This window comes from Tympanuchus pallidicinctus, unplaced genomic scaffold, assembly GCF_026119805.1.
Source record: "Tympanuchus pallidicinctus isolate F22 unplaced genomic scaffold, pur_lepc_1.0 scaffold12, whole genome shotgun sequence".
NCBI lineage: Eukaryota > Metazoa > Chordata > Aves > Galliformes > Phasianidae > Tympanuchus > Tympanuchus pallidicinctus.
Genome location: NW_026294637.1, coordinates 11,524,952 through 11,542,050, shown reverse-complemented (window position 1 = coordinate 11,542,050; position 17,099 = coordinate 11,524,952). Strand labels below are relative to the sequence as shown.

The following is a 17,099-nucleotide window of genomic DNA, read 5'->3' as shown; positions in this document are numbered from 1 at the left end:
GTGAGTAAGAGGAGGTTGATATTTCTCTGAAGATGGAAGCCATTTAAAATAATGTTACTTGGCCTATTTGTGTACTCAAAGATAGTATCTGTTTTTGTCAAGATGAAAGTGATACTAAATAAGAACCAGATGGAAAAAGTACATCCAGTTTTTCTTTGACAGTGAATTTCTTTATCACTGGAGCCAAGAATGCTGAGGTTGTCTTTTTCAGATTGAGGTTTCATTTTCAGGAGCTGGCGAGACTTGGGTATGAGAGTACTCAGATGTGGACTAAGTTAGTTCTATTTTTATGAGCTTCAAAGTGTGTTGCCTTAGGATCTCATGACTGAAGAGACTGAGAGCTTGCTATGTCTCTGCATAAATAAAACCATTGTAATTGTTAAAAGCGATTGATAATGTTAAAAAGATAAAAGTATTTGTTTTTAAATAATTCAGATCTTAATCTTTCTAAAGCTTTTTATGGCTGTCTGCATTTTCCAGAAACAAGCTCAGTAACTTATCAGTTCTTCAAAGGAAGAATGCTCACCCCAAGATATATTTATAAAGAGTGAATCTTCTTGTTTAATGGGTGTTCTGTTGCTAAGCGTTACCCTTAACCGAAAAATCACACTTTTCTTAGTTTTATATTTTACATTTCTTCACTAGAAATGTAAAAGTTTCTTCCAGTATATGTTGGAAGACATTGTAATGTTTCTTTTCATTTCCCTTCTGAAGTTGGTCAGATGGAGAACATATCACCTGGACAAATCATTGATGAACCTATTCGTCCAGTTAACATTCCACGGAAGGAAAAAGACTTCCAGGGGATGTTAGAATATAAGAAGGAGGATGAACAAAAACTAGTCAAGAATCTTATCTTAGGTAAGTGTCTTTCTCATTTGCAGCCTTCTTTGCTCTCACATACTCTGACAAATAAAGCAAATGATGAGAACACAGAAGTTGCATAGCATGTTTTGGTGCTTAGTTTATCTAAAACTCCTAAATGTCTGTTGTAATGAAATGTCTTTTAGTCTGATTAGTACAGTGCATATTAATATGTCCACATATTTTTAGCAAGCAGATATGTTTTATTCTGCTCTGAAATTTTACCAAGAAAGTGTCTCGTGCTCTTAGTTCTGCTGTTGATTCTTCACTGGCCACATTCTACCTGGCACACAGGTAGAATTAACTGGGAATTTGCAATTACTATGTTAACACTTTCCAGAGAGTTACCAGTTAACAAAATAATGTGTTTGTTTTTCCCAAGAGCTGAAACCACGTGGGGTAGCAGTCAACCTGATTCCAGGACTACCAGCATATATTTTGTTCATGTGTGTACGCCATGCAGATTACCTTAACGATGACCAGAAAGTGCGTTCATTGTTGACTTCCACTATCAATGGCATCAAAAAAGTGCTGAAGGTCAGTCTGCTTGGTTTAGGAGAATGCTAAATTCAAATTTACCTCTGATTGCATGTTAGGTAAGTGAGGAAAGGTCTATCAGTGAACCGACTCTGGATTTCTGAGCAGTAAAGTCTCCCACAGAAGTTACAGAAAGTTGGGATAACAATCAAAAATTACAGTTGATAGCATTTTCTCCACATAATACCATAGAAGCTCTGAATGAATTAAAAAAGGATGATCTTGTTTTTATTTTGAATAGTCTTCATCCTCTGGAGCTATACTTTTAAAGCTTTAGATGCAGTAGCTTGTTGGGTAGTGAGCCTTTGTAAATCTTCTCCAGAGTACGTAATTAAAATGTTTCGTTTGCAGTGTTGGTTCACAGATTTCCATACTAGCTTCATCTGCCGATTTTACTGGTGATAAGTTACTGCCTGAAGTCTTTGCAATGAGTTGACTGGAAGAGTATAGGCCAGGGAGTGTTGTGGAGGCAATATTAAATGATGAAGATGCTTCATGCCTTGTGGAGTATGCTTACTTTTTAAATAAAGCAGATTGTTTGGTAAACGATCCTGCAGGAGCTTAGGTGTTCATAGAAATAATGGACATGTGTCAGTGAATGGAGTAAATGCTGTAGAGGTCTAGAATTACAGAAAACAGATGGTGTTTGAGTGTATTTTGTCAGAAACTGTACTTTTCAAATATGTTATTGAAATACACAGTTTTATGAAACATCAGTGGATTTTAAGTGTTCACCCAGCATTTCATTGTTTTATTCCTCTTTCTAGTCTTTGTTGAAATGTGTTTGTTTTCATCTTCAGAAAAGAGGTGATGACTTTGAAACGGTGTCTTTCTGGCTGTCCAACACCTGCCGGTTCTTGCACTGTTTGAAGCAGTACAGTGGAGAAGAGGTAAGCAGCGCTCGTGCTCCATTTCATTGCTCTATAATACCGTTGTCAGCACTACACTTTAATTCCTTAATAGCTCCAAGTCTATTCAGAGTCTCTTAAAACAACTGCACATTCTGGAATGATGGTGACGACATCAGTGGAAAGTAGTAGGAGATGAAGTCTGATCCCTTTTCACTTTATTGCAGGTCGAGGCCCCAGAGGTTAGATAGCACTGTATTCCTGAAAGTGCCAGCTCAGATTCAGTTGAAGACTCTGTTGCTATTACCATTTTTTGTAATGATTCGCTGAAATTCAACAGGCCACATTGAGTGCTTTAACTATAGTATGACAGACCACTTCAATTTGGAGGCTACAGTACATCTAATTCCTTCTTCAGACTTACTTGTGATTTTGGCAATAAATGGCTAAATTATTATGTCCGTGTTGGAGTGGGAGGGCAGAGTCTTACCAGCTAGAAAGCTGACACTTTGTTCCTATGTCACATGTTCAGAGTTTCAAGTCAAGGAAACAGACATTGCATAAGTCAGAACTGAAAATAAAATCCTAGTATTCAATCAGAATTTCCAAATTAAAGTTTTGAGAGGTTGCAGCCATTACTTTGAAGTATTTGCCAGTTGTGTTAAAAAAATCTAAATACTGGTTTTATTTTATATTCTTTTATTCGACTGAAGCAATTGTTTCTGTGATTTTATTAATGCAGGGGTTTATGAAGCATAATACACCTCGTCAGAATGAGCACTGCCTCACTAATTTTGACTTAGCTGAATACAGACAAGTCCTGAGTGACTTGGCTATTCAGATCTACCAACAACTGGTCCGTGTGTTGGAGAACATTCTGCAACCAATGATTGGTAAGGCAGGGTTGAATTCCTTAAGCTGTAGTACTGAAAGGAAAATTGTGATGGCAATAATATGTTGTATCTTATATTTATTCCTGAATGATACAATTTTATTCATAGTTCTTCTGGTGTTCTGTTTATAGATGACAAGGACTGTACTGAACAAGTGGGATTAGAGCTGGCTGGTTCGTCTGGCAGTGACAGCGAATCAATTTGCGTTCTAAATGTTTGTCATAAGTCATGTGTTCACAAGAGAAACCACTGCTAGGACAGTCTGATATTTGTGTTTTGGGAAAATTGGACTTTTATAATATGAGAAATCATAATTAAAAAATGAATATGGAGGAGAAAGTGGCTGGCCATCATTATAGGCAGCAATCAGCAACTAAATAGGTAGCAGTGGTGAAGCTCACATCAGAGAGAGTTTTTCATTTCATTGTCGGACAAGGTTCTCTCTAATTTTCATGACACTTTCTGATCACACCTTTTAGAAGAGTGGAACAGCTCTTGGTATGCTGACTGCTGCTCATATGGCCAGGTGGATGAAAAGAGTATTTTGCTGAGCTGCAGTTACACCTTCCTTTCAGACACTCTTGCTGGAATATCTGTAAAATGCTGTCAGCTTAGATTTTACAAAACGTAGTGGGACCCTGAAAGAATTGCTGGAAGTCATGGTAGTGTTTAGCAGAAAGCCCAATGTGATTTTTCTGTGTAAATAGCCAACAGGATTTTTCTGGTTTGCACAGCATGCTTGCACATAGACTATTTGCAGTCAATCAAATGTTGTCAATCTTACGCAGTTTCTGGAATGCTGGAGCATGAGACCATCCAAGGTGTCTCAGGGGTGAAACCGACAGGGCTGCGGAAGAGAACATCCAGCATTGCTGATGAAGGAACCTACACTTTGGACTCCATTATTCGACAGCTGAACTCTTTCCATTCCGTGATGTGTCAGCATGGAATGGATCCAGAGCTGATCAAACAGGTTGTCAAGCAGATGTTCTACATCATCGGAGCTGTAACACTGAATAATCTTCTCCTGCGCAAGGACATGTGTTCTTGGAGCAAAGGAATGCAGATAAGGTGGGAGAGCTTTTGTCATGCTTTTCTCCAACGTGCTGCTGAAAATGGTAGTGAGCTCTTGGCTGTAATTTGCTACTTCCTGTGGTAAAGCCACCTTAGGCTGTTCCTGCATTTGGCTGCAGTTGTCCAAGGCGTTCTATTGGCATGTGCCAGGAAACGTAGCCAAGGCGTTCCCCCCCTTGGGTAATATTGTAAGGTGTCACTGTGCATTTGTATGAACAAAATCTCATTTGCCTTTCCTCTTACGCTTACCTCATTTCCACAGTTAATAGGAACAGAAACAAATGGGGAAAGGCACTCAGTGGAAGTCATCAGCCATAGTTTCTGGCTGTTTTGAAACTCAAAATGTCCTGCCTTAATTGAAGGGAAATAGAAGATAAAATTACAGAAAACTACAAGTGTGAAGGGAAAGCATATAAGGAGAAAGAAAAACTGAAAGAGAAACGGACATGCTTTTGATTTGGCAGTAATTAAGCACTAATGTTTTTGTATTCTAAACTCATATAGGTACAATGTGAGTCAACTTGAAGAATGGCTACGTGATAAAAATTTGATGAACAGTGGGGCCAAAGAAACACTGGAGCCCCTCATACAGGCTGCACAGTTGTTGCAAGTGAAAAAGAAAACAGATGAAGATGCAGAAGCCATTTGTTCAATGTGCAATGCACTGACTACTGCCCAAGTAATCAAACTCTCATTCTCTTTTTGCTGTCCCTTTTAAGCAGTTCTCTGTTCCACTGTGTTTGCAAGGCCTGCCTGCATCGCTGTCACGGACAGGTCACACATTTCTAACATTGCTTTAAGTTGTATAACTAAACAGATTAAATTGGAGGGGTGAAAAAAAGGACTAGGTCTGATGAACAAGATAAGTTTTGACCAATTGAGAGGAAACTCAGTACATTGTGCAGTGTGTAGCACTATACTTAGTCTCAGGCTGCAAAAATCTTCAGAGAAAAGCCTTCACTGGTATCTCTGTTCCCCAGGTAACTCCGCCTAGGATTCTAGGAAATTATCTTTCTGCCATCTGAGTTGTCATCCTTTGAAGATAATGGACAGTTCAGGCAGAGCTGTTGTCTCAGGGTTTGCAAACAAGAGTATTAAGTTCCTGTACCCATTAGCCTCAGAAAGGCTGAGCCAAGTGTATCTCAGTTGGCAGCACAGCTGAAGGCTTCTCCGTAGGAAGCTTAGGTTTTGTAAAGACAAGCTGCCCTTACTTTAACTGTGCAATGTATGCTTAGAATTTTTACAGTAGTAACAGGATCCAAGCATCTTTGGTTATTACTGAACATTCTTATCAGAAAAATAAACAAATTTCTGTTTCTTTCATAGTGGTGTCAGCAGTAGCAGTGACATTGGCACAGCTGTTTTGATTTAGTAATGCACTGATTTAGTTCTGAACTGAAAGAAGGTATAATTCCATGTGCCTCAAGTGTTTTCATTCTGTTGAAAAGATTTGTTTGTTTTTTGAACAGAAAAAATGTAAGAGACCAAAGAAATGATTGATTTGTTTATGTAAGTTTTAGATGTTTAATTCATTACTATTCAAAGGCACTGTGTTGCAGTTCGGTCTTCCAGTGACTGTAGCCCTGCTTTCAGAGCAATTGCTCACTCCCCTGAAAAACACTGAGGTCATAAGACTCTCTTGAATGGAAGCTACAGAAAGCCATAGGGAGTCAAAGCTAGGGGGAGAAGTGCAGTGTGTTTCCAGGGCATGTAGGAATGCAGTGAGCTATTTATCATCTGACTTTGCCACAGTTTGGTATTTTCCCTATGCATGGAAGAATTGGGGTTTCTACCTCCAAAGAACACGTGTTCTAAGGGTGCAGGTTTAAAAATAACTTTGAATAGATAGTGACATTTTGTATGAATCAATGAAACAAACAAAAATAAATGATTTAAATTTTAAAAATAGCTCATGTATAAAGTGTGTCAGTAACTGTAGACTTACTGATAGAATGAAACTGAGGATGGTTGTTCTTCTTCACAGATTGTGAAAGTACTGAATCTGTATACTCCAGTGAATGAATTTGAAGAGAGAGTCTTGGTATCATTTATACGTACAATACAGGTATGGCTGTATCTTTTCATTAAACATCTTCTGGCTGTTTCTAAGAAACCTTTAAATGATCCTAACAGATTGTGTCCTGAAGCTTTTTAGGCTGATTAGTCATTTCTTTTTCTATGCTGAAAAAGCAGTGTTAGCCTTAAATCTTAGGCAGTCACAATGCACTGCCTCCAGACTTGGAAAGGAATGGTAGTTTTTCCCTCAGTGTGTATGAGATTTCCAGAAGGTGAGAGGTTTTTGTGGTTACCTATCGGTGTATATGCAAATGCATTTAAATACCCACTTTTCAAATGATAACATTTGCAAATGCAAATTTACTTCTGTCAGACCTGTGTCTGCAAGAGAATTTCCAAATGCTTTGAAAAGTGAGGCCTATGTACATTCCAGAGCTCTTCATTTTGTCCCTTTTAATTTTGTGTATTTATGAAAACAAAGGATTCCCAAAACTCCAAAATAAAAAAGCAAGTAGAGCAAAAGAAACAAAACAATGATCTTTCTGGTTTGTTGTAAATCTAGTTGCATTGCTAGCATGATAAGGGAAAATGAGAAGGTAGAACTGAGGCAAAACTGTAATTCTGCTCACTGAAAAGATGTGGTTATCAGCTAGCGCCTCAGTTTTCCCTTTTGCAAGGAATGAAAATATCTTCAGACTGTTTTATAAGGGAAAGATATGCAAAATTAACACCAAAATTAACCATATTTTAATCATTTAATTGTTACAAGTGTTGCAGATGACCACAGTGTATGTGTCTGTATACCCACACATCTGTGCACGCAGATGGAGTAACACCTCACCACAAGATGATGGTTATCAACAAAGGGGCTAAATGCTAACACAATCCCTTTCTTATCTTTACAGCTGCGTCTGAGAGACAGGAAGGACTCTCCTCAACTGCTCATGGATGCTAAACACATCTTTCCTGTTACTTTTCCATTTAATCCATCCTCCCTGGCATTAGAAACCATCCAGATCCCAGCCAGTTTGGGGCTGGGCTTCATATCGCGTGTCTGATCCCAAGGATGTTCTGTCAGTGTTAGATGGAGAATTGTTTGCCTGGTATCGTTACCCATTAAAATGTAGGGAGCCACTGAAAACACATTTTTGAACAAACAGTCTCTTTATGCTCAGATTTGTTGTAAAGGTAGCTGGGAAACAGCGCAGCAGCACCACAGATTGAAGGCTGGTAGAAGGATGTGCATTTGTGTTCAGTCACTGCACGTACGAGGACATTACTGCTTCATATGTTTCCAGAAATGGAAATTGGGTTTGGACAAAAATTGTGTCTTCAGCTGTTTAGAGACATTTTTAGATCTTTAGTAACATATTTAAATAGTGTAAATTAAACTCCATGTATAACCTTCTCATGGGCAGGGACCAATGGGGACAGTGCCAGTCCTCACATGGGAGACGTAAAAGTAAGGCATTTTGTAGTAGAATATGCAGTTACCTGGGAGCCTGTTACTTTTAATTTGTAAAAACTGGAATGGAGAAGCAAAAACTTGCAATATATAAAATGATTTCTTAAACCACTTATTTATGTCAGTTTGACATAAATTCTAGTGATAAGTCTTATAGCTTACTGTATGCTATAACATAGATGTTCATTTGTTAGTAATGTGGTTTACCAAGCATATTAAATTGCTGCTGCATATTGAATTCTTTTAAATGTATGACAGTATCATGCTAGGCACTAAAAATAAGATACTTCATTTTCGGTTGTCAACCTTATTTACAGTCCAATGCAGTCTGTTATTCTAACTGGATTTTTGCAGATGTTATCAAATATCACCTGTAAAGGAAAATGGTAACTAAGCACAAGTAGTACACTGGAAATTACATGTTTAGAGGTTGTTGGGGTTTTTTTGCTTTGCTTTTTTTTTTTTTTTTTTAAGTAGCTATCTGAGAATACAGAATCTTGAAGCAGATTATCAGAAATGAGTCATGATTTTTGTATTTATTTAGATTTTGTAGCACATCCAATGTTCTTCTTTGTAGACCCCGGAGATGACAGTGTGTATTTTCAGTATAACGTATTTTGTTGCCACCTCTAAAAACAACAGAAACCTTAAGAATATGTACGTATGTTTTCCTTCATATTTGTATTTGAGAGGAAAAGCTAACAGAAAGCTTCTGTGGAGGTGCAGGACTCATTCCTTGGAAGGTTGGCCAACAGAGGCACAAAGTACGTTTTGACTCTGATGCTGTCACTGACTGCCATTGGTGCTGATTTAATGGTTGGAGATCCAGAGCGCGTAATGAGAAACAGAGTTAACTGGGATCTCACACATCCAGTCGGCAGCGTTTTCTGTCTCACACTTGGATGTGTTACAGAATTCACATTTCACACTGTGCAGCACGTGGGCAGAGGCGCTCCGTGAGGTTCCAACCCTGAACTTACAACGTGCCCTTTGTGGTGTGCGGCTCAAATACACGTGGGGAAAAAAGAGGCACTCACATTACTCTGTTGCATTGTGCAATATTTTTTATCTATTATAAAAATTAGCAACTTAGCATTAAAAATATTGAGGAATAGTCCAGAGGTACACTATGAGTCTGTTTGGTACTTAGTATCTGCCAAACTCACAGAAAAAAGATTCCTTCCAGGCAGGCAGAAACGTTTCAGCCGTGTTTGACCTGGGAGGCAGACATACTGCTGATGCGGTTGCTAAATGGGGAACAAAGGCAGCCTGAACTTGGGCAGTCTCATCTAAAGATGCTCAGGTTGTCTTACTTTCAGAGGCATAAAACCCATGCTGTGTTTGATGGACCATGCCAACGTTTGCACGAACTGAATATTTCATTGCACACATATTTGGAATGATCCTTGCTGATGGTTTCGGTTGTCTTTCCACGCATGGTACACCACACACTTTTTTTTTTTAATATTACTTGATTTCTGAACTACATCAGCTGCTGAGTGGCTCCAAGTAAGATCTAATGTACTAACAGTGGGGTATGGTGGCTTTCAGACTTTAGGGTACTGTACTGGAGAGAATGTAAATGGAAGGCCTTCACATCCAAGGTAGGGAGGACAATATATCAGAACGTGCTGACCTACACAATTTTCTCCTTATTGGAAAGCATAGAGATTGGCATTACAGTATGCTCAGACTGTCTATCAGGAAACGTATCCACTACGTAAGCATTGGTGTATTAAAACGTATGCCTAACTGTATTTTTGTTGATTTCTAAAGTTTGTTTACCTGTAAAAAGCCTTACTGTATCTGTTTCCTTAAGAAAGTAGTGGTTAGTAATTTATAGATGTTATCCTTGAACTCAGTGGTTTGACTGGTATTACTTTTATATCACGTTAAAAGTAGATGCTGCTCAACATGTTTGGAAGGAAACTACTTTGGGGTTGGAAAAGATGTGTAACTGGTAAATCATCTACTATTTTACCTGGCAGTATTTTACATGCACTTTTCAGAAGTAAAATTTTAGTGTCAGTGTATAATGTAACTTTCACCTTAGGACTAATATCTCTTTAACCATTGAACAGGATGCAGAGTTATTTGAACAACTATTTTTTTTTCCTTTGAATCATGGTTATGTTCTTTTCATGTGGACATATCTTTTATATTTTAATTTATTATCTATTGCTATAGTAGATTCTATTGGATGCTGGAAAAAAACAATTCTCAAAGAGCCCTTAGAATGATATAGAGTTATTCTAGAGATTTTGCACAATTACCTCATTCTGTTTGGTGTACCTTTCTTCCAGTGATTGTTTTATTCGATGCTTAGCACACGGTCTTCTATCCAAATTGTGAAAATTGTTTCTCAGACTTCAATCTGGGATGGAACACGGAAGTGCTTAAGTCCATTAAATGTGAATAATCTGTTCTACTTATCAGGAGAACAAAGTGGGATCAATCTCAGCATTGAAAAGTGGGCTGATGAGCAGTAACATCTGTTCCTAACTCGGAAACACCAGCATTTGCAATGGGAAGGTCTCTGATTTAAACTGAACGCATTTCAAATACCATACAAGTACTAGGAGTAAACACGTTGGGTTTTTTTTAAGATGCCCAGACTTCACCTGGTAAATCAAAGCCTCGAAACACAGATTTTCACTCAATACCACTACAGTACATAGATGAAACCAAAACCTTGTCAGAATGACCTGAGCTCTGATCTGTCGTAGTGTCCGATGTTGTACTTAGTAAATGTATGCATCATAAAAGCTGTAGCCTAATAGCTATCACTGGAAAACGTCCAAATAAAAATACAGCTGTAAGATTTACTGTGGTGGTGGGGCGTTTGTTTGTTTATTCATTTGGGTCTGTTTGTTTGTTTCTGAGCAGGTGGCTGTCAGGCTTGTGGCCGAGCTGTGCCCTGGTCTAGTATTCAGTGGGGAGGTTTGTGGCCCTGCATGCGGCAGCGGGGTTGGAGATTCACGATCCTTGAGGTCCCTTCCAACCCTGGCCACTCCGTGATTCTGCTCGGTGCTCAGCTCTTGCTGGGGGTTGCAGCTGTGCCTCCTGCCGGCTGCCCGGAGCTCCCGGAGAGCCTTCAAGGAGGAGAGGCAGCAATCATCAGCCCAAACCAAGTGCTGTACTTATTCAAATCCTTCTCCTCGTAAATAATATTTGCATGCACTACCTGTATACGAACCTATTCGTTCTATTTTCTAGTCCTAGAGTAATCCTTGGTGGCGTTTTACAGCGAGCTGATTCTTGTTCTCGTTGGTTTTCCTTATTCCGGAGGGGCGGGCTGCTGTGCGGGCATTCCTCCTCAGCTCCTCAAGCTCTACTCCAGGAGACCTCGAGGCACAGCGCCCGCACATCATCACCGAGCTTACCCGTTCCCCCTGAAATCACACACCTGCGTTCCCCGTACCGTCCAACACACACGCGTTTAAGGATGCCTTAACACACAGCAACCGCTGCGGGAGCTATCGGTGAGCCCGAGCTCGGCCAGGTGAGCGGCGTGGCAGCCTCGGGGCGCGCTCCTCCCCGGGGCAGGGCGGGGATCCGGACGGCGCGGCCCGGGGCGGGCGGAGGAGCGGTCGGCCGTCCCGGCAAAGCTGCGCCCATGGCGCTGGCCGAGCTGTACACACAGGTGAGCGGGGCGCTGCGAGGGGGGCGGCCCGAGGGGGGGGGCGGCCGAGAGGAGCTGCGGGGGGCGGCTCGTGCAGCCATGTCAGGTAGCGATAAAGTTGGCCGAAGCGGAGGCGGAGCAGCTTCGGGTCCCCGTGCGGTGCCGGGGGACGCCGCTTCTCCTTCTCGCTGCTTCAGCGTGTGTTTTCTGAGCGTGGCTATGCGGGTTTGGGGGTTAATCTAGCGCCCTTCCTCCTTAGCGCGGCTGGGGCAGCGCTTCCCACTTTTCACGTCGTCGGCGGCGCGGCGTTGTGGGGTGGAGCTGTTTGCTTAACTCCGAATAACAAACAAGGGGCGAAATCGCAGCTCCGTCGACCTCCTCTCTCCTATCGCCCATCCGGGTGCCGTCCCAGCCCCGCTTTGCCTTTCGCTGTGCCGCGCGAGCCCCGCTGCGGACGGCCGTGCCGGGGGAGCGGGGCGATGCGGGGCGGTGTGGGAATGCAGCGTTTACCTGCGGGGCAGCGCCGCGCTGCCTGTTTGCCAATGGAGGCTCCTGCCTCCACCGCGGGGCGGTTCCCGATGGATCGGTGCTGCTCTGACCTGCTTGTCGTCGTCGGCTGTGACCCGCTGCGGTCCTTTCGCTGACTCGTAAACGTGCCCTGATCTGCTGAGGGTCTTTGGTTCCGGTGTTCTTGATGCGTGAAATGGCAGCAAAGAATTCTGTGTAACAGCTGTGGATAGGTACGTATGTGCCTTTAAAAGTCAGGACTGTGCAGGAATGACGCAGAGATCAGCTTGTCCATCAGTAAGCACCTCTCCTATGAAGACCAGCTGAGGGAGCCGGGTTTGTTCAGCCGTGTTCAGCGACCCCATATCGGTCTTCCAATACTTAAAGGGAGCTTGTAGGCAGGAGGGAAATGAACTTTTTACGCGGGTAGATAGTGGTGGGATAAGGGGAAATGGATTTAAACTAAAAGGGGGGAGATTTGGGTTACATGTTCCAGGGAAAGTTTTCAATGAGAGGTGGTGAGTTGGAGGCACAGGCTGTGAGTGCCCCATCCCTGGAGATGTAGATGCCAAACAGGAGTAGAATGAGTACCTGTGAGATTGACTCTGTTCTCTCACTCTCTGTTTTCTCTTTTCTCTTTCACAAAGAATAAGTAAAGCACAGCAGTATACCCCAGTGAAATGGTCAGAACAAAGAGTGATCCCACAGAGTCCTGGCGTCCATGGCACCATTTAGGCTGCTCTTGCTTGAAAACTGCCTTTTTGTAGTCTGGTGCTACAGCAATAGCTGAGCTGGCTGCTGTCTTGTTTTTCTCTTTCAGTACAACAGGGTTTGGATTCCCGATAGCGAAGAAGTCTGGCAGTCTGCAGAAATCACAAAAGACTACAAAGCAGGAGACCGTTTTCTCCATGTGCAATTAGAAGATGGAACTGTAAGGAGAGCAGCCTTAATTGCTGTGGGATTTGCTGTGTAAAAACATAGGGTGCACCAGGTCTATATGAATTGTTCCTACTTCCCTTTGTGCCAGCTGTACAGTGACAGGAATTTAATCATTCAGAAAGCTGTACTGTAAATATCTATTGCCTAAAAATATCTGCAGTCCTGCTGCCTCTGTCACATTAGCATATAAGACTGATATTGAAGTAGAAAGATGACTTTGGAAACAAGTAAAAACTCATTCTTGAAGTAAATCAGAAGAGCAAGGCAAGAATAATTCATCTCACAGAGGCAGCTGCTGACTTTCTTTCCTCTAAAGTTATTGCTTTATGGAAGAACTCTTACTTTTGGTCTCTGTGTCCTGTACTGATGTAGTATTTTGAAACAGGACATCTGTATTTCTGCACTGCTGTTCTGTAAGCCCAAATATTAAAGAAAAGTGGTGTACGTTTTTAATAATAAAAAAATAACAAAATCACCATCTTACTTTCATGACCCTCTGCACCTTATGTTCAGTGAGATGTGTGGAACTGATGGAAGAAAAGATCAGACAGTGCTCCATCAACCCTGTACCTACATGTAGAGATACCAGATCCATTTGCACATAAGCAAGCAATGAATGTTGTGCCATTTCCAGTCCTTTCTGCTTGCAGGAGCTCCATTACCCTGTTGATCCATCTGCTTTGCCACCTCTGAGAAATCCTGACATCCTTGTTGGTGAAAACGACCTGACAGCACTCAGCTACCTCCACGAACCTGCTGTTCTGCACAATCTTAAAGTCCGTTTCGTGGAGTCTCGGCTCATCTACACCTACAGTGGTAAGCAGAGTCAACTGCAAGGCTTAAAAAAGCACAGTAATATTGGCTTACCTGACCTACTGGGTGGCAGCCCAGCTCCACAGGTTGGAGCTGCGTGGTCTTTAAGGTTCCCTCCAAACCAAATCATTCTATGGTCAGTTTGCAGTATGATGTGAGTACCGTTTTCCTCAAGTGCCTTTTAATTCGTTCAGTGGAGATTTGTATGAGTGTACAGTCGTTTGTTGATCAGAATATTATACTGGGTTTAGAAAATATTGTAATCATTGCTACCACTTTTCACTGCACTAATCTGTGTTTTCCTTTTGTTTTGTGCACTTGGTTGCAGGAATAATTTTGGTTGCAATAAATCCCTACAAGCAGTTGCCAATATATGGAGATGCTATTATCCATGCGTATAGTGGGCAAAACATGGGGGACATGGATCCTCATATATTTGCTGTGGCAGAAGAGGCATACAAGCAAATGGCAAGGTTCAGTGTGCTGTTTTACTTCTATAAATAACACTTAGTCAGTTAATTGTAATTTGCGTTAACTGTATGTGTGCCATTGGCTATTGTGAATATCTCTGAATGCATAACTTAACTAAATTAGAGAAGGAATAATTCCTCCACCAGCTGAGGAACTTGGAGTTGGAACTAAATGATCTTTGAGGTGCCTTCCAATGCAGGCAATTCCATGATTCTTTGATTTCTATAACTTGGAACCATTTTCGTTGCTGACAAGGGCTAAAACTGTCATAGCTGTGTGAGTAGCAGTGACATTGGCCTGGAGATTACAGCCAAAGAGGTGTGAAACAGAGGAGCAGATGAAAGGTGGAACTCGTATGAGTTGATCGCAGTTGTGTTTTCATACCTTTGTTTCATATGTTTAACTCTTTCATATATTTGCATATATTTACATGTATTTTAGACACTTTTGCTTTAAACTCTCTGATTATTTGGTTTTAGAAATAGCAAGAATCAATCTATTATAGTCAGTGGAGAATCGGGAGCTGGAAAGACTGTGTCTGCAAGATACACTATGAGGTACTTTGCCACCGTGAGTAAGTCAAGCAGCAATGCACATGTGGAGGATAAAGTTTTGGCATCCAATCCGATAACTGAGGTAAACTTCAGAGGGCAGCTGTCAAATCTGTACTTATTGAGGAGAGGATTCCAAGAGCTGCTCAGCATCTCTGTTTGAAATTACGGGGGCTCTTTAGTAGCTGACTTAGATATCTACGTTAGAAATTGAGCCTTTGAATGTTCCTGATGGGAAGAGATGGTCGGGCCAGGAGCACTGATGTTCTGCCCAATTTGCCAGCAGCCCTCTGCAGGCACTGGGATGCAAAAGTTTGATCTGACCACATCCTGTTAAATAGATGATAGCACAAAAACATTGAACAACTTGTTTTTATTAGTTGGAGTAGAAAATGGCTCAAGTGGGCGGATGTGTTTCTAATTCTCTATCTTTACATACCATTATATTCTTTGAGACTTATTTTCAAACTTGGGCCGTAAAACCCAAATCTCACGGCCGAATGCTGAGATTGATTCTCGAGGATTTTAGCAACTTGCGGTCGGGTCACGTTTTGAGAAATTTATTTTAATGAAATGGATGGGTAAAACAGACTGTGCAAGTTGATAATTTTGTAGGCTGTTGGCAATGCAAAAACCACACGGAATGATAACAGCAGTCGGTTTGGAAAATACACTGAAATCAGTTTTGATCCAAGTTACCGAATCATTGGAGCCAACATGAGGACGTACCTGCTGGAGAAATCCAGAGTTGTCTTCCAGGTGGGCAAAATGAGGAGACTCAGTGTGAATGTAGCTACTAATCTTTTGGCTCTGCTGGTTTCATATAGAAAATATGAAAAGATAAAATAGATATGTGAAGTTTTACATAGTATGTCTAATAAGCACATGATTTCTTTTTTCATAGGAGCTAACCCTGTTTAAAGCAGGAAAGGGATTTGTTCCGTATGCTTCCTTATGCTGAGTGGAGGACATATTTCAGGAGCAATTCCCTGTGGCAGTGCCAGAAGTATTTGCAGAGTCTCTGAATTTCAGTCACAATAATGGCATGTGCCAGTTGTGTCTGGAAAGAGGCAGAGTTCGTGGAGCACAGCGATTCTGTGGTCAAAGCTGGCTGAAAATTTATAACGCCAGGGCTTATCATGTGTGACCCATTGCAGTGTCAGAGCACGATCAGGATAATCTACTCAGGAAAGCATTAATTTTATGAAGCTGCCTTTGTGACATTTTAGCAGTATTTTAGTAGTACTGTAGTTTTTAAGTACTATGAAAAATCCTTTGAATCTTCTCCCTGAATAGTGGTTCACAGCGTTTTGTGAATGGCTGCAGGGCGGTGCTGCAGCTGGACTAAGCTGCTCTTCCTGGTGTTTTCAGTTCTTATTAGTAGGTGGTTTTTCAGTCAGAAGGAATCATATTAACAGCTCAGCAAATGGTCATGGAAAAATAGTATCCTTGAATGTATCGCTTTCAGAACTCTTGCTGAAGTCAAAGTGTGATATTTGAATTTGGGGCAATTTCTTTGCTTTGTGTTGTGGTTGTGTTTAGCTTCTTGTATTGCCATCGTTTTACAGCAGTTCAGTATCAAATGTTTTTCTTCTGTAATGCTTCTTTTTGTTTTCATTTGCAGTCAGAGAATGAGAGAAATTACCATATATTTTATCAGCTCTGCGCATCTGCTATGCAACCTGAATTCAAGCATCTTAAATTGGGTAGGTCTCAGGAAAATGAGCTCCTCTTCCCCTTTGCAGTGTATTATATCAAAAACTGCATTTTCCAAAGCTAACACTTCAAGTGCTTTGTATCATAAATCTCACAGACTTACAACTAGATGCAGCTAGTAAGTCTGCTTGTATTAAACGTGGTAGCAAATCACTTGGAACTTGAATGCTGCATTATCAAGTGCCTTTGAAAATATTGTTCTAGTATTTTTTGTGGTGGCAGGTGCTGTTATGACAATGTGGGGGCTTGATTCATTTACCCAGGGAGAAGCTTTAATGCCACCTGGGACAATGAAATGTTGGCTATACGCTTCATCTTCACGTCTTCGTTCCTGTTTGCTTGTTGGATCAACTACTGAGATTGCTAGGAATTAGGAATGCTAGTTTGTGTCAATTAAACTGAGTTGTGCACACGGATTTCTCTCCAAAGAAGGGGACCTCCAGCTCACTGCATCGGATAGCACTGTCACTTTTCTAGTGTTACAAGCCTTTAACAAGTGGCTTTCCCTAGTCTTGAATTTTCCAGCATTATGAGTTTTGCTTTTACCTCTAGGAAGCGCAGAAGAATTTAACTACACGAGAATGGGTGGCAGTACAACTATTGAAGGAGTTGATGACAGAGCAAATATGATTGAGACTCAGAAGACATTTGCCTTACTGGGTAACCTCTTGAGGATACCTACTCTCTATATATACGTTCTTTTTCTGAAATGAACAAAGGTGGATTATATCTCACATGTTAATATTTTTTGTCATTATTACTAATTTTTCCCCCTTAATAGCC

General features: G+C 41.2%; 2 protein-coding genes across 14 annotated transcripts in view; both read left to right on the top strand.

The window, feature by feature from the left end:
- The window catches only part of MYO5A (myosin VA), a 96,373-nt gene extending 85,851 nt beyond the window's left edge, over positions 1 to 10,522 (top strand). For all 10 annotated transcript variants that reach the window (XM_052672353.1, XM_052672354.1, XM_052672350.1 and 7 more), the window contains 8 exons: positions 715 to 861; positions 1,247 to 1,401; positions 2,202 to 2,291; positions 2,992 to 3,142; positions 3,931 to 4,213; positions 4,721 to 4,895; positions 6,201 to 6,281; positions 7,138 to 10,522. In XM_052672353.1, coding sequence (XP_052528313.1) covers positions 715 to 861; positions 1,247 to 1,401; positions 2,202 to 2,291; positions 2,992 to 3,142; positions 3,931 to 4,213; positions 4,721 to 4,895; positions 6,201 to 6,281; positions 7,138 to 7,290 — 1,235 coding nt within the window. In that variant the 3' untranslated portion in view covers positions 7,291 to 10,522. The remainder of the gene's footprint in view (positions 1 to 714; positions 862 to 1,246; positions 1,402 to 2,201; positions 2,292 to 2,991; positions 3,143 to 3,930; positions 4,214 to 4,720; positions 4,896 to 6,200; positions 6,282 to 7,137) is intronic.
- Positions 10,523 to 11,213: 691 nt separating this feature from the next.
- Positions 11,214 to 17,099, top strand: part of MYO5C (myosin VC) — a 30,501-nt gene continuing 24,615 nt past the window's right edge. For 3 of the 4 annotated variants that reach the window (XM_052672357.1, XM_052672356.1, XM_052672355.1), the window contains exons 1-8: positions 11,216 to 11,340; positions 12,647 to 12,757; positions 13,416 to 13,581; positions 13,907 to 14,051; positions 14,529 to 14,685; positions 15,216 to 15,359; positions 16,225 to 16,306; positions 16,869 to 16,976. In XM_052672357.1, coding sequence (XP_052528317.1) covers positions 11,314 to 11,340; positions 12,647 to 12,757; positions 13,416 to 13,581; positions 13,907 to 14,051; positions 14,529 to 14,685; positions 15,216 to 15,359; positions 16,225 to 16,306; positions 16,869 to 16,976 — 940 coding nt within the window. In that variant the 5' untranslated portion in view covers positions 11,216 to 11,313. Of the gene's footprint in view, positions 11,341 to 12,646; positions 12,758 to 13,415; positions 13,582 to 13,906; positions 14,052 to 14,528; positions 14,686 to 15,215; positions 15,360 to 16,224; positions 16,307 to 16,868; positions 16,977 to 17,099 lie in introns of all 4 variants that reach the window. The other variant, XM_052672358.1, reaches the window with a different exon arrangement.